The 20164-nt window shown below is 33.6% G+C and overlaps 1 protein-coding gene and 1 long non-coding RNA gene across 3 annotated transcripts; one reads left to right on the plus strand and one right to left on the minus strand.

The window, feature by feature from the left end:
- Nucleotides 1–2730: 2730 nt before the first annotated feature.
- On the minus strand, nt 2731–5211 carry LOC130733659 (uncharacterized). Of its 2 annotated transcripts, none has more exons than XR_009017523.1 (5): nt 5027–5211; nt 4688–4799; nt 3850–3927; nt 3689–3771; nt 2731–3013 (listed from the first exon to the last, which is right to left on the minus strand). It is a non-coding gene; the product is annotated as an uncharacterized LOC130733659 (long non-coding RNA). The 2 variants fall into 2 exon arrangements; XR_009017522.1 differs by having other exon boundaries at nt 4685–4799; nt 5027–5206.
- A 21-nt stretch (nt 5212–5232) lies between these two features.
- LOC130733656 (uncharacterized) lies at nt 5233–9598 on the plus strand. Its single transcript, XM_057585883.1, has 4 exons — nt 5233–5766; nt 5876–6143; nt 6231–6323; nt 8484–9598. The coding sequence occupies exons 1-4, from the start codon at nt 5617–5619 to the stop codon at nt 9596–9598; spliced, it is 1626 nt and encodes a 541-aa protein (XP_057441866.1). The 5' UTR covers nt 5233–5616.
- Nucleotides 9599–20164: the final 10566 nt, after the last annotated feature.

Consider the following 20164-nt stretch of genomic DNA (forward strand, 5'->3'; position numbering starts at 1 on the left):
TGTATATTTTTTTTTCATTCTTAACACTATCAAATGCATATTTTTCTATATAAGTAACCAAAAAACCATTTAAACATTCATCTCCCATACGATTTCACATACGAATGTTTGTTTGTTTGTTTGCTGTTTTAAAAACAGTCTCTTTGGTACGACCTGTTTTCAAAAACTAAAAAACCAACTAAACATGTTTTTCAGTTTCTGTTTTTAGTTTTCAGATATCAGTTTTCTAAATGTTGAAAAACATGTCATTTAAATTGTTTTCTTCTTCTAAAAACTATTTTAAAAAACTGTTTCACAAAACTGTTTCAAAAACTGAAAATGAAAACTCCAACCAAACATGCAAAGTGTTCTCTTTCTTTCAATTTCAGTCCCCGCTTTTCAATTCAACCCGCTTCTCCTAGAAAGTAGAAATAATTCACTTGCTTAATCTCTAATTAGGTAGGGTCACAAAGATAATTAAAATAATTTTGGGTTTGAGAGAATGAATGGAACAATAAAAAATTCATATAGTATATATTAGTAATGAGATTATCATTAAATTATAATTTTTATAATTACTTTAAAAATCAATTTGTAGTATAGATTTTAAATAAAATAAATAAATTTTTGGAGTTTAATTTCAATGCACTGAATTACAACGTCAACCAATCAGATTTCAAGAGTGTAAGAAAGTACATTTTTTATTTAATTTAATTAATTGACATGGTGCATCCTTACCATCTAATTGGTTGACGTTGTAAAAAAACTTTACACCGTCAGAGCATAGAAATTAAACTCAAATTTTTAATATTAGATATATTTTTTAAATAAATATTTTAAATTTAATATATAAATATAAAATACTACAAGTTTAAATTTAATATTAATTTGGTATCTATTGAAAATAGTTAAGATACAAAATTTTAATCTTATTATAGAGGTATCTAATAAGGATCATAGAAAGTAAAATAAGAATTAAATGATAAATTAATAGTGATGACAAATTTGATTGAAAAAATGGAAAATAGTATATATTGAATTAAAATATTAAATTAAAAATAAAATTTGATCATTTAATAAGAATATTTAATTTAAATAAATAAATTTTGATATGTTTTAATCATTTAATATAAAATTTTAACTGGAGGCTATCTGTTATTATCATTTTAAAATATTGGTATTAAGTATGTTTTGGAAAAATTTAAAATGATTAAAAAGGAATTTAAGTTTATATAAATAATCAAAATCATAATTAAAACAAAAAATAGTACAAATTTTGAATTTGAATTTCAAAATAATAAAATTTTAAACTTTAAAAGTTATTTGAATTAAATAATTTGAAAGTCAAAATACATAGAAATGGAGAGCAATCAGTTGTTAAATTTGAGGGAGAAAGAAATAGGAGAGAGAAGGAGAAAATTTTATTAAAAAGGATGATGTCCCAAGTGATTGGAGTTGGGTGTGGAAGGTCGTGGCACCGGCGAAGGTTCGGGTCTTTATTTGGCTTATGCTTCATCTCCTCTGTGCTCCCGTTGTTCTCACCCTGTTGAGAGGATTTTGCATTGCTTAAGGGATTGTCCTCACTCCAAGGAGGTTTGGGGTCGATTGGGTGCTTTGGCTTGGCATCATTTTGATGCCTGCGCAGATTAGAGGGGGTCATTCAGTTCTATTCTTAGCTGCTCTTTGGGGGCTTTGGTAATGGCATAATGAGACGGTGTTAGGGGAAGGAAAGTGGACCGTGGATTCGCAGAGAGGAGCGAGATTACTTGCAGTTCCTGAACTCTAGTGACATGTCTCTCCATGGGGCGATGCTCGATCAGTGTTGAAGAGCACCTCCGAAGGGCTATTATTCCCTCGTCACTTATAGGTATTTCAGCCTTGGGCTTACTCACATGGTTATGGGGGGAGTTATTCGTGATTACAAGTGACACTTGAGGAGAGGCTTCTTTACGGGTGCTGGTGGAGGCGACCCATTGGCGGCTGAGATTCAAGCTTTGAGGATGGGGTTTTAGCTTGCGTGGGATTTGAATATTCGAAAGTTGTATTGTTAGACAGACTGTTTGGAAAGCGCTTCGGGATGGGAATCACAACTTTTATGATCCAACAAGCAAGCCCATGCATCTTTTATTGAACGTTTTCTCCTACTACACAGGCCAAAATTGCAAAATTGCAATTGGATAACGACTAATGCAGCACCGAATATATAATTTGCATTAATAAAATAAAATTTTATACCCTCATGAGACTTTATTGTATAATCTTTCATACAAGTAGTATTTCACAGTGATGATTATGAGCATGCACTTTTTGTCATTAATACAACCGACACACATTTATCTCATGATTTTAGCAGCTATAAAAAATCATCACTAAACAATACACCCTCTGGTCACATTTGTAAGCAAAAACCATTGTCTAGATATTGAATAAATGATGTATCTAGTCATTATTATAGACTTGATACATTATGTATCTAAAAAGTTTTTTTTTCCTTATAAATGTAACAGGAGGGTATATGTTGGAAGGATGTCGGCTAAAAGTGAATGTCTTTAGTTTTTTTTTCTTTAACATAAGTTTCACACCATCATCTTGAGCTGAAAACATCCACATTATAGTAGAATAATTCTCTAATTAATTTTTTTCATTTATAAGACTCGAGCTCAAATAATACATGTATTGGTTGCATACAAGTAGCTAGATATGTGACATTTGGACTATTCTTGGAGATAACAATATAATACTAATTAATAATACTATTACTAATATGTTATATTTATTCTCATCATTATTTTAAAGAAAGCATAATAAAATAGTTCAATTCCGAGAAAGCACCTTTTAACTATTCCCCAAGCTGGACATTATTAAGTTTCATTCCATATTGTTCATGCTATATGAAAAGAAGGGGAAAGGGAAGTGAATATGTTTCACCTAAAGTTTCTACACCAAACATTACCACAACTAGCTAGCACAGCGCATTGCATAAAAGAAACACCAAACTGACACTTGCTCATCTTATTTCCATAGCTGTTCATGCCTGCAAGCAAATAAACACCACCACCTTCAGTAACACTCTCTTGGAAAACATGTAAAACAATTAGGAACAACAACACATGTAAACAGACATTTGGCAGAACTAATTTCTCGTTTTTCAGAAAGTTGTTATCAGCAGAAGAGAACCTTACATTCATGTTAATCGAGATAAAGATGGCATGAGTAAGGAAATTATTTACAGACACAACGTCCTAAGAAAACTAAACCTTCTCGAGCAAAACAATAGCTATCACATCACCATTTAATAAGGAACACTTGTTGAGAGAAAAAGAAAGGAACATACCAATTTCTCTCATTTAGTTGTGGAGATAAAAAACTGGGGAAAAGCTAGGGGTGGAACCACAAAAAAAAAGTTATCCACAAAGAAGAAGAAAATGGAAGAGAAAAATTGATAAAAATTGAATTTTCATTTATTTACTACTCACATACTGGTGGTTTGACATAAACATATATTCTTTCTTGTCAGTTCTCCCAACTAACCAAACAAGAGGGGAGTTTTTCAGACTTATTTTCATTTTCCTTCCATACAAAAAGTGGTTTGACATAAACAACATCTTCTATAATTTTTATCCATTCCTCCAATTTTCTCCCGGAGCCCATACAAACAATATCTATTAGTCCTAGTAAGTAAACAAACACGGTTAAAAAAACAACATACTTTCTCACGTTGATGAGGTGGAGGACCAAATAAAACACGAGTAAGTCCGCGCCCCATGACATGTCCAGCAGCTATAATCAGTACTACATAAAAGAAAAAAAAAATCAATTTAAACCCAAAATCCATATATAACAAATGGAACAATCATGCCCCTGACTTACCAAGTTTTAGGTGCTCTGCGGTAAATGTCAAGGTATAGCTTTCAGGATGAGCAGGAACTCCAAGAGGGGCATGGTTAACTGCATCAGTCAGAACAGTACAGGCAATTTTTTAGAAGATATTTTATTTTTTTTGGAAACAAAAATAATTTATTGAAAGATAACAAATCATGAGAACAACCCTCTCACGAGCAAGCCAAAAACAGGCAAAGTATGGCATCAAGTTTAAGGACTGTGCCTCATTAAAACCTCCCTAGGAAAAACCCAATGGGAAAAAGCCTAAGAAGGAAAAAGAGTACACAACCTTAAACCTACATAAAAGAAATCCATACTTCCACCATCCCATAAAAAAGACAATACTTATACAGATATGAAATTAAACCACAAAGCCCAAGTCAATAACCAAAAACACTCCAAATACCCCAAGCTGCCAATTCTTTTAATTAAGACAAAGCGCCAAAGCATATACCATCCCATTCAAAATCAGCTAAGGGCAGCACATCTTAATATAATCCTTCCAAAGCCAAGTCCGAAACTTTACACCCCAAAAAGCACAACATGAACCAACACGTTACAAGACCAAAAAGCCACCACCAGCATCCCCCAAAATATAATCCAACATTCCACAGCATAACCAACAACCATCATAAGGAATTGCAGCTGGTAAAATATCACATATCAGCATAAAAATAACACTGCACTACTAGACTGCATAATTAACCAAACTGGTACAAATTCAACCCACCAAGCCTGACCATTCCTTCCCTTACACAATCATTTCCCAAAGAGTAAACAAATAAATAAATAAAATAAGGAAGAGATGGATGGAGGAGCTAACCACCGGAGACACCACGTCGAGACATGTTCATGGCGGTGCGGAATAGGCGGTTGCCACCACGTCGGGCCATGTCCATGGCGGCACGAAATATGGCCATCGAAGCTTGATTTCGATACTGCAAATGAAACTTTACGAGTCAAATTGAAATTTATAGCAAAGGAATACGATAAGGGCTAAACGAACATCAACAAAAATAATCAATGAAAACAAAACAGCGAAAAACAACAAGTTTTATTGAATACAATCAGAAATTGGGCAAAAATTTAAACCAGGGAAGCAAATTGTGTCGAAGTGGGTGGTTGAAATAGTGGAATCGGAAAAGATTGAAAGTGAGAAGCTTACTCTGAATGAAGGCGAAGAGTCTCGTCTGGTTGTGGAATGAGATTGGATGCAGAGGAAATAGAAGGAAGAATCCGAGTCTCTCAAGCAAATATTCTAGGGTTCGCTTTTTCGATTGGTGAAGAGCGACATGAACAGCTTAAGGGGGCTCCGTTACCTATTGACCCGATCCGAATCGAAACAATCCTTGCGGTTGCGGCCTTTTTTAATCTATACTAGATACAAAGCACAAGCCGTTTACCAGGACAAAATTTGACGTGTCGCTCTCTAAGAAGTTTGCCACGTGTCTCCGTTCCCCGGGTTCTTATCAGCCCTCTGAAGGAAAAAATCTTTAGCAGATGTTTTAACACCATACTTCTCAAATACCATGATTTTCCCACTGCTACCTACCTCTGTGTGATTCATGTGTTTCTCCCCCTTTTCAAATTTGAAAAAAAAAAAAAATACATTCTCCAATTCTGTGATTCTCCCGGTTTCTACTTTTTTCCAACTATAAATTTAGTACAAGGCCATTGTATCTACCACACCCACCCACCAACGTTGATTTGCTTACCATTCCCTGTACGTTTTACTTCCTTTCTGAGTGATTTGTGATGGAGTCTGTTTACCATAATGTTGCTGAGCTTCGTTCTGGGAAGCAACATTGGAGGATTATGGTGAAGGTGATCCGGATTTGGTACAGCCAAGGGTTTGCCACATCGAAGTTGCCCCTTTCTCTTGAGCTTGTCCTGATGGATGATAAGGTACTGGCTTGATATCGTTTTGTCTATTTGTCTATGTTATACATTTATTTTCCAGAATAATATTAAATATTCCGTGTTGGTAATGGTTGTATGCCTCTTTACTTTGAAGGGTACCAAGATCCATGCCAGTATTAAAAAGACTCTGATGTACAAGTTTGAGAAGTTACTGGTTGAGGGGAAGGTTTACAGTGTGTCCTCATTTGTGTTAGTGGATAGTAGTGGGGAGTATAAAACTACACGTCATAATTACAAGATATGTTTCATGTATAACACTGAAGTGCGCCCAATGGACCAGTTTCCTATTGATGCGTTCCCCTACAGCTTTGTTCCTCTAGCTGACCTTTTAGCTCCTACCTATGATTCCTCTTTCCTAATTGGTATCATTTTAGACTTTTATCTGCCTATGACAATTATGTGTTCCACCCCTTTAACAATTTCGTATTCCATATGGTTATGTTTTGCAGATGTGATTGGCATTCTAACCGGCGTTGGAGTTGAGAGGGAGATTGTTACTAATGGGAAGAAATCAAAGATGAATGTGATTGAGATTGATTCTGCAGGGTAATTTCCCTTAAGTTTTTGGATTATTTGATTTTCATCGTTTGAACCTATAATGTAGTCATTCACATTTACTTCCAGGGTCAGGGTTGAGTGCGCCCTATTCGGAGCTTATGTTGATGAGCTTGCTAATTTTCTTGGCGGTGGTGAACTCAACAACCCTGTCGTGATCATACAGTTTGCTAAAGTCAAATCCTTTCAGGGGCACAACAGCCTTCAAAATGTTCATGGGACTACTAAAATTCTGTTTGACCCAGATCTACCAATGGCTGATGTTTTGAAAACCAGGTATGCGTCTATGTTTTGGACTTTAAATTTTAGTCATTGAAATTGTGTACTTGATTGTCTGCCCAATGTTCCTTGCAGTTTTTTGGAAGCCAATGAAAGTGCATCGCACTCTGTTAGCCAATTGTCTGATTCCAAAACCGTTTCTGGCGAGGATGATTTCCTGGTTCTGACAATTAGCAAGTCTATTGCTGATTTGAGGGAAATCAAGAAGGTTTGAGATTGCATCTCATTGTTATCAAATGAGAAATGTTGATAACTCTTGCGTTATATGCCAGACTTTTGATGATAATATTATTTGTTTGTGTAGGATTGTGTCTGTGTTGTGTATGGTACCATTCTTCCTCTTGAAGAAGGTGTTGATTGGTGGTACACTGCCTGTAGATAGAGTAAATGTTGAGATATCCAATCAGAACAAAGATTGCACGGAGACTGAGGTCAAAGATGAAATTAAACAATATTATGATTGTAGATACCTTACTCCGTGTGAAGCAGTTTGGAGGACATTGAAATTATTTATTCATGTCAAATGGCCTTCGGTTAAAAAAGTGACATTTCATCTTCCAAATAAACAAAGTGTTTGTTTTAAAGATCATGATGATTTAAAGCGCGTGGTAGACAAGGCTACTGAAAAAGACACTATGTTTATAGCTTGGATGAAAGCCAATTGTAAGTATGGTGAAGGAAAAGCGTTTACATATGCAGAGTTCCCATCCCATTTTGTATATGATGAAGACACTCATTCATGGCATCCAAGGAAGAAAGGGACATCTATTGGAAGACTCCAATATATTCCTCATGGAGTTGGTGAACTTTATTACTTGAGAATTTTATTGACTCTACAGAAAGGTTGCACAAGTTGGGAGAGCATTCGCACTGTGGATGATGTTGAATATCCTACATTTCGTGACGCATGTTACGCCTTAGGATTATTAGCTGATGATAAGGAATTCTTAGATGCAATTACGGAAGCAAATGAATTAGCATCAGGTGTGTAACATCCAATTAATGTCTTTTATTTGTCATAAAATACAGCACGAAATTTATATCAACTTCCTCTGTTGTTCATGATAGTATTATCTAATTACCATATATATTTTTGTAGGTACCCAGCTGCGAAAGTTCTTTGTAATGTTGCTTACAACAAACACAATGAGCAAACCTGAATTTGTGTGGGAAAAGTCTTGGAGAATTTTGTCTGACAGTATAGTTTATGAAAGGAGGAAAAAGCTGCGCAATTCAGGTTTGGAAATTTTTTTTATCGAAATTATGTTAATGTATATATTTGCATGAGATAATTATTGGGGTTTTTTTTGGTGTAGATCTTCATATAAATGATGATGATTTAAAGAATCTTTGTTTAATAGAATTGGAGAAACTACTGCATATGAATGGAAGATCTTTAAAAGATTATCCATGCTTACCATTTCCACACTTATTTGATGACTCCCAATTTGAGAACAAATTTGTAGCGGATGAATTGAATTATGATAAAGCTGAAATGGAAGATTTGCACAAATCATTACTCAATTCATTAACTGCTGAACAACATAAGATATACAAATCCATAATGGATGCAGTTATGAATAGAGCTGGAGGTCTCTTTTTCTTATATGGTTTTGGAGGTACTGGTAAGACCTATTTGTGGAATACATTATCAGCTGCTGTTAGGGCACAAGGGTTGATTGTATTAAATGTTGCTTCAAGTGGTATTGCTTCTTTGCTTTTACCTGGTGGCAGAACTGCACATTCTAGGTTTTCTATTCCAATTTCTATAAAAGAGAGTTCAACTTGCAATGTATCACAAGGTTCTTTAAAGGCAGAGTTGTTACAAAAAACAAGTTTGATCATATGGGATGAAGCACCCATGCTCAATAAATGGTGTTTTGAAGCATTGGACCGGACTTTAAATGATATAATGAAGTCGCATCAAAGTGTTGATAGTGGCATGCCTTTTGGGGGTAAAGTGGTGGTTTTGGGTGGAGATTTTAGGCAAATTTTGCCAGTTATTCAGAAAGGAAGTCGTTCTGAAATTGTTAGTGCCACAATCAATTCGTCTTATCTTTGGAAGCAATGTCATGTGCTAAAACTTACCAAAAACATGAGGCTTATTAGCTCAAAATGTCATGATGAAAAGATTGAAATTAAAAGGTTTGCTGACTGGCTATTAGACATTGGTGACGGAAAGGTGAATACAATTGATGCAGAAGATTCTACAATTCAGATTCCAGATGATCTTCTTATTCTTGACTCTGATAATCCAATTCAAAGTTTGATTGACTTTGCTTACCCTCAAATGCTGCAAAATTTGAATGAAAAGAATTACAAATTCTTTGAAGATAGGGCTATTTTGGCTCCTACATTAGAAAGTGTAGAAATTATTAATACTGAAATGCTAGGTAAAATTCCAGGTGAGATTAAAGAATATTTGAGTTGTGATACAACTTGCAGGTCAGATGAAGACTCAGAGGTCGAAGCAGAATGGTTCACAACTGAGTTCCTCAATAATATTCAATGTTCCGGTATACCAAATCACAAATTGAGTTTGAAAGTGGGTGTCCCTATTATGTTGTTGCGCAACATTGACCAAGCAGGTGGACTTTGTAATGGTACTAGAATGATTGTTAAAGATATGGGAAAAAATGTTATTGTTGCCAATGTAGTATCAGGGAAGCAGTTAGGTGAGAAGGTTCTTATATCAAGAATGGATTTAGTACCTACAGACTCTGGTTTACCATTTAAATTTGTCAGGAGACAGTTTCCCATTGCTTTATGTTTTGCAATGACGATTAATAAAAGTCAAGGTCAGACGCTTTCTCATGTCGGTTTGTATTTGCCTAAGCCAGTATTTACTCATGGACAGTTATATGTTGCCTTATCAAGAGTAAAGTCCAGAAAAGGTCTCAAAATTTTATTGTTAGATGAAGATGGATTAATCTCAAAGGTCACCAAAAATGTGGTATACAATGAAGTTTTTCAAAACGTTTGAAGAACCATCATATATGAAATACTGTAAGTTTTAAATCTTACTCTTATATGTATTAAATTATAACATTGTTGTAAGGATATCATTTCAATATCTTTTTTATATATGTTTGTCATGTTTTTGCAGACAATTACGTGGTCAAAACAGTTTGGGGGGCTCTCTTAAAATCATATGTGTAATTTTGTGGCAGTTCCATGTTGTCCACTTCCCATTGATCCAGTACATTAACTATTTTAGTTTTCCATCTATATTCTGTAATAAGCCAAATACTCTAATCTGTTATCTAATGCCAGACATATTGTATCTACTACTATTAAGTTGAAAAAACTTATGTCAAGATGCTTCAGGTTGCAATCTATATCCTAATATACTGCCCATGTAGTGATGCCAAATAAAATCAGTATTTCCAAGTCTTTTTGATAAACACCTTTCACCGACTGAGAGGCTCAGGTAATAATTCATGCTTAAGAAAGGCCACCAAATCAAAGAAGGTCAATTAATTCATGATATATGGTATAATCAATAAACCTGTTTCCTTTCTTTGTCAGTATATTTTTTCAAACATTACACAGTCAAATATAAATGCTGCAATAAGGGCAACCCCGTTTTTACGAATTCCCAACTCTGACACAACGTCTACTAATTATTTCAGCCACCCAAAAGTAGAATTGGTAGTAAACGGTTTGATGGCTAATTGGAAATAACTTAAGTTCTGCTTGAGGCTCTGCAAAAAGGTATGCATGTTTTTTAACTTTGACTCCAATATTCAACTGTGCCAGCATATCATAGACACCCATTGTAGCAACTACTTATAATCCTTTGTATACACACCGGAGTGCAGTGAGTTCATTCCACATATCCAAAATCAACTGTGTAGATGGAGCTGAATTTTGAAGATGATCTTCTTTGTTGTAGGGACTCCATTGCCATTTTCACATTACCTGGCCAGGTGATAAAGCTCATCATATAGATTTTGCTTTATTAGTGTATGTGTGTATATTTTTTGACTTAATTTGAATGTGCAGGAAGTAGCCTTAGTTTCACCACAATTTGCTAACGAATTTGATCATGAACTACTCAACCAGTGGAAGTTGATTGATCCCTTTGGAAAGGTTCATTTTGTTTCATATGATAAAAATGCTGGAAAGCCCTATTTGTTTAAAGGTCTGCCGGAGATACGGAAGTATTATTCTTTGGAAGGGTTGAACTGGTTGCTTCTCAAATTCCAGGGATTTTCCAACTTTGATTTGTTTATATACAATGAAAGTATTGAGGAAGTATGTTACCTTCCCCCACCTCCACCTCCAGTTTTAACCCCCCCACCCCCTACTGTTGATGTTGCAATTTCAAGCCAGGCTGAATCCACCCGGATCCAAAATAGTAGGGACCCAGAATGGATTGTGTATCCCTGTTTTTTCGCCTCCAGGCTATCACCAAATCAAGTATCTTCAAGTCAGCTGGTATAGTAAAACTAATTTGCTTAAGCTTTTTAACATGCTAATTAAGGTTCCTAATAGGTTGTAATGATGCTTGCAGAATTTGCCTGCACATGTTTATGAATATCTACGACAAGGTGAAGTTTACAACTGGCTATTGAGAGGGCCAACTGGCAAAGAAGTTCAATGCAAGATTCTTGGTGTTCCACGACGCACATATGCGAGATTTGGTAAGGGTTGGAGAACCTTTTGCAGAACACATGGATTAAAGGAAGGAGATACATTGACCTTTTTTTTTACCTGTGAGAAAGAAGCCATTATTGATGTATTAATACATGATCAGACCTAATAGGATTTCTAGGTTTTGCTGAAGTGGTATTGTTTTCATGTAGTGAAATGAACGATGAACTGTGTTCACAAGTGAATGAATGGCCCAGATTTTCTGATCAATAATATGTAATATATGGGTAGAGTATTGTTTGTGTTACACAATTTATCATGGAAAACTAACCGTGCAGAGCACGGGCAGATATACTAGTTTAATATACATATACATTACAGACTGCAAAAGAAAATCCTTTATGATAAAAAAAATACTTAATGTTTTATAAATAGGATTCATTTTCCATAAAAAAATATATTATTAATATTACACACTCTACTCTAGGAATTAACCCCTAACCCATTTGTCACTTAATTCTTACCACTTGAGCTATCTAAATGAAATGAATTTCAACGTTGATTATATGTTATACGTAAAAAAAAATATTGTTACTGTACGTACTCTTATAATTATAATTTTAATATTGTAGAAATATGAAAATTATGTCACATTAGAAGTTGTCTCCTCACCGCTTCAGCTTTCATTAAGCATTTTCCTCACCTTCAAACTCCATCTTCGCCTCCTCGTCCTTTTCCTCTTCTTTGACCTCTGCCTCTCCCATCTCCACCACCACGACAAACCATTTCCCTTTCCAACTTTGCCACAATCATTTTCCCCTTATGCTCATGTCACCCTCAAGACCAAAACCCACATTAAACCATCTTTTCCACTTTTTCCGCCAGTGACTTGTCTATTGCACATTAACATCGAAACGCATGAGTTCTCAAAAGATAATGCTATCTTTTGATACAAAACAATATGAAAACTATAATAAAAACAATGAAATTTAAACGCACATCAGCGACCCTCTCCCTCCACTCTAGTTAATTTTTCGTCACTCCATTCTCATCGGTGCTCCAACAGATTGACCTTTGCCTCGCAAGCATGGTTTGCATCGTCGACATCTTGTTCGTGTTTCATAGCATCCAACCTGGTGAGTGAAGGACATTGAGTCACTAGTTTGCGTAAGCCTCAGTGGACAAAACAATGGGGATTTCAACTTTTTCATTACCCTTTATCGTTTGTTGTCTTATTACATCCGACATTTTTTTGACAGCGGTGATTAGTCCATCATCATTCATCTTTCTCGACGATAGTGACTCCGTAGTCAACGCACCATGGGAGAAGAAGAGACGGTTGTGGTGAGCCCAAGAAGATAATGCAATATCAATGTTTTGTTTGAAATTTTTAAAATGTCAAATTTACATATACATAAAGATAGGTGATACTAAAAAAGGTATAGTTCTTAATGGTTATATGGTGCAACACTTTTTTTGAGTGGTACACATTAGATTTCCTACATGTTATGTTAGAATTTTTAATTTTTTTTAGTAAATGTTAGATAAGAATCTTTTAATTGCACTTTTGGTCCCTCAACTTTGTCCTTCCTGTATATATAATATACACACACATATATATATCTATCTATCTATATATATATCTATCTATCTATATATATTATATAAAGGGAAAGTTTTGCAACTTTGAGGGTGAATTTGTACTTCAATAATCCATTGTACACCACTTTCAAATTAAAGATGGGTATTTACATAAATGTGCTGATTATTTCATTTAGATTTAATCGTAGCCGTTGATTCAATCTCCAATGTTCTTGCCTCTTGCCCTTCCTGTGGAAGCGTTTCCACTATTTGCTTTCTTAAACGTTTTTCGCCTGTGCTTTCCGTGTTCCGTTCGAAATTCATGGACACCTTCATTCGTTTACTTGAGTTGCTATCCCAGTTCCATCGATCTGCAGTGTGAGTTTCCACTCTCCCTATTTCTTTTAATCTGAGTGCTTGGTGTTATTTTATCATTGGAACAAGAGGTCCCAACCCGTCCATGATCTCTCCATTGGTGTTCAATATCCCTTTTTCATCACCCAATGAAGAAGATGAACCTCATCATTGCAAAGAAAGTATTTTGATGCAACTTTGTGTCTAATTTAAACTCTCATTCAATGGAAGATGAGAATTCCTTCTGCTGAAGTAACAGTAACAGAGGAACATAGGGATGCTACACAACTTGCAAAATCCAAAGCCTTCCATGCTATATCACTCGGCAAGCCATACCCTTTTTTTCTTTTCAAATTCTCTCAATTGTTTGTGTTTGTTAGATTCACATTCTTTATCTATATTGAGACATTTTAATGTTTTAATTTCCAGGTTATTTCACTTTGTTTCTACCTCCAATTACACACCAGTAAGAAGTCTCCATTTTTCTCATTAGGCTATGGCATTCATTTTTTATGGTAGGAAGAAAAATTCTCCTCCTTTGCTTATGTGTTTTCCTTCTATTTTTCTTATCCTTTTTTCCAGGGTCATTTTGAATGATAATTTGATCAGACCATTTGCAAGGAGTATTATCAAGAAGTTAGAGCTTCAATATAAGCAGAGAGAGCTGCTCAGGACTTGCTCGGTTCCAAACGCCAGGAAATGGATCCAGTTCTATCTACAATGAAAGATTAAACAATGCAATATCTATTGGAGATATAGATGGCAAGGTATGCCTACATATTTTCTTCCGGAGACATTTACAAGGGTTTGATTGTCCAGTCAGTTTTGTTATTGTTAACCTCTTTAGATATATGATTTGTTTATAGATAAGAAACATGGAAAGGTTAGCAAATCTGTGCAGAATGTTATTTCAATGACAAAAGAAGTACTTTTCTATAATTTAAAGATCAATATCTGATATTAGATAATCATTTTGAAGGGTAATTTAATCAGGCCATTTGCAAGGAGTATCAATCAAGAAGTTAGAGCTGTGATAGAAGCAGAAAGAGCTGCACGGGACTTGCTCAAATCCAAACGCCAGAAAATGGATTCAGTTCATTGTACAATGAACAGATTAACCAATGCAATTGCTGTTGGAGATATAGATGGCAAGGTTAGGTTCTTTGTTTTTTTCCAGCTATGCCATTACACATGAAAATTATCTATATAATGATACTATTTTTTTTTTTATAGATTTATATTGTTATTACTTATTGAGGGAAATGAAGGTAGGAAAAATTGTTTGGAGAGTTGTTAGTGAGGGGATAGTTTAGAAGGTTTTCCATTCCTATATATTCTTTGAGGTTTTGTGTGATGTTTTGTTGTTGATGGAATTGGTTGCTGCTACTTCTCCAGATGAAGGCGGTTGTAGTCATATCTTCTCATGCATCACGCTTGGTATAGGTTTTGCTTTCTCTGTTTTCAGTTCTCTTTCTCTATTTTTTTCTTTCTAAATTTGCTAAATTAATTCATAGTCATACATGTTAGTAGTTTTCTTTTTTAGCGAATTTCAAAAGAGGATAAATTGTTCATGGAGCAGAACCATAGGCCATAATTAATCAGATGATAAAAATCCAAAAGGTAACGGTGGCATATGGTCAAGAAAAATAATCCTCATCATATTCCCTATCTTACCTAAAATGAAATTCAAAATATTTCATACTACTTGGACATTCTTTTGATGGTTATGTTTCTGCAAATATACTCCCAACCTCTTTGTTTCTTTTTTCCATGATTCTAATCTTTTTAATTCATTTTAATGTAGCACCCGGAGCATGTACAACACTTAATTTTGGTAGTACCTGTTGGATGTACTTCAGAATCAGATGCAGCCACTAAGTAGCTTATAAGGTTTCGAACAACATGGGAGGATGCCGTTCTAAACCATCAATGGGAATCTAATTTTACACCTCAGAAAATGGTCAGGTAAGATTACTCTGGCTTTGGCTTAATTCGCTTCACCCTTAAATTGCTTCAATTATATTTTATAAATTTCTTTCTTTATTGCAGCAAGTTTGTTAATGTTCTTAACATCTAATGCACTTTCTAAGTTTGGTGTGAGTGTGACCATGTTGGAGATGAAATACTGTCAAAGAAAGTTCTTGCTTTAGCTGCAACTAATAAATCTCAATGCTAGACATATATATTTCCTATAGTTGATTAAATTTTATTTCATGCTGCTACTTTTTTGTCTCCTTAATACAAAATCTGTTCGGTTTTTGGACTCTGAGACTTGCTGTTTGGGACATTAGTGCACTTGATCTGCATTTTCATACATATATTTTCTCAACAAACTTCTTCCTGCTCTTTTCCTTCTTAGGTTATTGGTCCTTTCAACTTTCAAATTTAGCTCCTATCCCTTTCCCATGATCAACCTAAGTTACCATGATCTATTAACAAACTTTGATCTTAATGTACACTAATTTATTCATTTACTGAAATAACTAGAGGCTGCTTTCTTGCAGCTTCAGATCTTTGGGAATTAAATTTGATGTATGATATTGGGATTTGGCATGACATCTTGAAAGAAAGAAATAAAACTCCCCTCTGTGAAACTTTAAATTGCCACCAATATCAAAAGAAAGAAGAAAATAGGCAAACGAACACAAATTAATGTGTTTGATCTCTTTGCATGTCTCATATGTAATCACTAATTTTCTTTAAATATAATTTTTTTACTTTTCACTAATCGGATAAGTTTACTTTTGTAGGATTTTGAATTTTCTCCCTTTTCTCTAAGGGGGTTTGGGTCACAAACTCTTCACAGGTTCACCATGGTTCATCTTGATCCGGCACTTTCTGGATATTTGGTTGGGATAATTTGCCTCGAACACTGCTGATGTTTTTACTCATGTGAAGTTATTCCAGAAAAGATTCTTTCGTTTGCTTACTTAATCAATTAATTATTATCATCATCATCGTCACTGTTGTTAAGTGTTTTTGTGATCTATCAATGAGCTTTTGGATTTCAAAGTTTTGCGTGATTTGTGTTTGTCTCTTTTGATTTTTGATTGGTTGCTTAGTGAAAAACTAAGAAAACGTAATCAGAATTCTCCTCTCTGGCAAGGTAAATTCGAGGTTCATAGTTACATATATCTTTAAGGATTAAGAAAATCAACTGTTATTCTCTTTTTCCGTTAAAAATTGTATTAATATTTAATCATTGTGGCTTCTGTTTTGATTACTAAATATAACCACTTAAATGGGAGTTACGGTTAGAAATAAAGTGACTTTTAATTAGAAAATGAAGGTTTCATAGTTACAAAAAATGAATGGTCATGAGTTATTATGCATTAATTGTGTTTAAGGGTCATCATGATTTGTTATGTAACCACTAAGCATTAGCTTTATCTCTATGTAGTATTTTTAATTGAGGTGTTGTGTATTGGTTATGAATTACTCTTTAATAAATGGAGTACCATCTCACGTGACATGCGTAGGATATGTGAATGAAGTGAAAAAAAGGTCTAGAGCAGAGAGTTCCTGATATCACTATCACAATGAATCCTAAAAAGGTATGCTTTTTGTTAATGACTTAATGTATTGTTTGATAATCAATATTTATATCCACCTAAGAAATTAATTGTAATATCTAAGGACATTATTTTGCATTTTTGGTGAGACTAGGTCTTTAGAATATAATTTGATTTTAAGGAGGGCTGCTTTGAAATCTGCCAAGAAGAGGTGAGATTTAAACATTTTTGTTTTTCTTTTCAATGATATTTTTCTTACATTATAATGTTTATGGCTTAAGGTGTTGCAGCTCTTAATTAAGAAAATATTTGTGTACACTTTTAACCTTGCTTGAAGAATAATGTTTTGTTTGTTCTTCCTTGCAGATTGAATATTAATGATAAAGTTCGAGATTGGTTGCGGAGTGGAAAGGAACCATGTCTGATGAAAGCAAGCTATGAATAGAGCCTTATGCAATTCAAGAGTAAGTTCTGACGACCTTGAGAGAAGTTGAAGATGAAACAATAGTAGCATCGAGTGCACAAATTAATTTAGGTCTTAGTTAATCAAGGGCCATTTATTCTAGGTTTATTTTTTTTTGCACAAAATTTGTTACAGCAAAAATAGTTTTAACTGCCAACTTGGGTTGGCACAAATGGTCATAGATTCTAAGTTTAACTCTCACCTCCATATAGGTCGAGAGATTGAATCCCCTGCATCAAATAAAATCTCAGTTGGCGGGCAATCTTCATCGAGAAGATCCCCAAACGCACCCTAGAGTGGACCTCGGTTGACCTCCCCAACATGCGGCTAGCGGCATGCACGGTAGTTTGGAAGTCCTTTCTTTCCGTTCTACCATGTTTTTTAACAAAAAAAAAATAGTAGTAACTTTCCCGTCCATGTAGCTATTGTATTAAAAATTTCAATTAATAAAAAAAAAGCAAATCCAAATAAATTTATCCCATTATACTAATTATTGTCTTCTATCTTTTATCATATATTTCAAGAAATTCAAAGGGTCAATCATAATTTCAAGTTTGATTCTCAATATATTCCATATGAAGATCTTTTTACAAGAAATGTAGAACTATACATTCTCAATTTTATTCTTAATGTGATTATTCTAATTGCAAAAAAAATATTCAGTATCTATTTTTAGCATGTACATGTTACCATCAATTGAACATTTAGGAAAACAACAACAAAAGATAAAAAAATAGTAACTCCAAAAAACAAAAAACAATAATTCAATAAATAAAAAAAACTTACAAATTTATGATTTCTTATATCTAAAATAAATTTTGTTCTTTTAATTCATAAAATATCTTTAAGGAAATAATACATATTTTAAACAAATGACAAAAAAAAATAAAAAATGAATATCCCGTGCATCGCACGGGTAAAAAGTACCAGTACTTAATACTAAATAAGATCTTACCAAAAGAAAAAGAAAAACTATCACTAACCATTTTCTCTATAACTATATAAACTAATAAGTGTCAATACTCATTCAACATATCCACTTCACATAAGCAATGTTGAGGTATTTGTTTTTTTTTTTTTCAAAGGATCAAGCTTCAAGACATTTTTCCAGGTGCATATATCCAACGACTAACTATTGATGTACTAGCCTAGAATTTTTACGTGTGTTCTAACATGCTTTTTATTTCATGATTATTTCCAACTGGTTTTCATCATGTCAAATTGAAACACCTAAAAAATTATATTCTTTTTGATTTTCTCAACTTTTTGTTATGTAGGATGACTCAAACAGTTCGTGTACTTCATGTGTGGGAAACAATGGATTTAAAAAACCTCAAATTGTTAATAGTATTGAACTACTCTTAATCGTTGAAAAGGTATTAAATTTCTTTGTTTTCCCCACTTTCATGGTACCTAATTCAAACTATTTATTGTTACAATAACAAAGTGAATTTTTAAAATTGTAGTTTTTCAAATGCTAGAGTTTAGTGACACACTATGTGTATGACAAGTTTATGCGATTCAACATTTTTGGTTCAAGCATCTCTGCTAGAAAATAGAGAGTCACAAAACACAAATACAAGATTACTTGAATGAGCATCTCAAAAACTGAAGAGGTTACAAGTGACACTACTCCTACAGCAAAATATGATTTTGTACAATTTAATATAGTTGACATCATTTTCATGTAATCGATCATCTCTGAAGAAACCAAAGTTTATAGTGATAATTTAATATGGACTTATACTATTAACTTCAAATTATTTTAAATTAAATTATTATTATTTATTTCATATGAGTTGTGAACCTCAAAAAGACAAACTTAATATTACATAAGATCTTACATAAAAATACTACTTCTATCTGTAAAATACAATAAAATTGTTATATCAAAAGAATAAATCCAAAGCATCAATTAGATAAACAATGACAAACAACACAAATAAAAAACAAATACACTCATAAAAACACCTACGCCAAAAAAAAATCAATTAAAAACATAAATTAACACTTCGACAAAAAAAAACATATTTATCACAAAAAAATATTGTTTTTTCTTCTTTTCATACGAATAAATAATTTTAAAAAATCATATAAAAGCACAATACAAAATAAAAAAGAAAGCCCCCCGTGGGTTGCACGGGTAAAAAATACTAGTATATATATAGTGTGTGTATTATTGTTATTAGCCTTTGCCAAGGGTTTATTTTGTTGCATACAACTGACAACAAGTGGTACTCTTGTGAGCTGAAGAGGAGGAACAAAGATCCCAATAGTCCAGAAGTTAATATTGGCAGAGAATGGTACCAGTTTGTGCTTGATCATAAGCTTAAAATTGGTGATAAAGTTCAGTTCAGGCCTGATAGTACTGCTAACAATGTGGTCCATGTTACTGTTCACCTCATACCCAGGAAGGGTAAATAGGATTAGAGGACATTGGTTCACCAAGGATGAGTGTATTTGAATTTATATGATCATACTTTTTGTTTGTACTGAGTTTTAAATTCTCTGGTGTCCGTGGTTTGTTTTGATCTTTATTTTGAACTTCTAATATTTAAGTGATTTATTTTTATAATATATCTGTTATAGATTATGAATTATGGTTTTATTTATTTGGTTATTTTGCAAGAGTTTTTCGTTTAAATTGTTGGTTCATGATAAATGTAGTTATTAAATTTTTTTCTATTAAATATACACGGCGAATGTTAATTTTGTAAATTATCTTATAATCATATAATTTCAAGGTTTGTTAAATCATCAGATGATCTTATGTTGAAAACACATATACATTTAGCAATACTTAATAGAATTTCTTAGCTTGTGAGATATGATATATTCTCATGTTTTTGTTCTATGTTGTCTCTTTTCTCTTTTGGTGAACTAACTCATTTTGGTTTGAGATGCTTTTCCATTATAAAATCTGACTAACAATCATTGATAATTAGCATGTTTGGATCGGTTTCTCTTCTCTCAGAATCAATTCTGTCACACAAAAGCTACTCATAAAGCTTCTCTCATAATTGATTTTGGCTTTAGAATCAAT

The sequence above is a fragment of the Lotus japonicus genome, chromosome 1 (assembly GCF_012489685.1).
Source record: "Lotus japonicus ecotype B-129 chromosome 1, LjGifu_v1.2".
Taxonomy (NCBI): Eukaryota; Viridiplantae; Streptophyta; class Magnoliopsida; order Fabales; family Fabaceae; genus Lotus; species Lotus japonicus.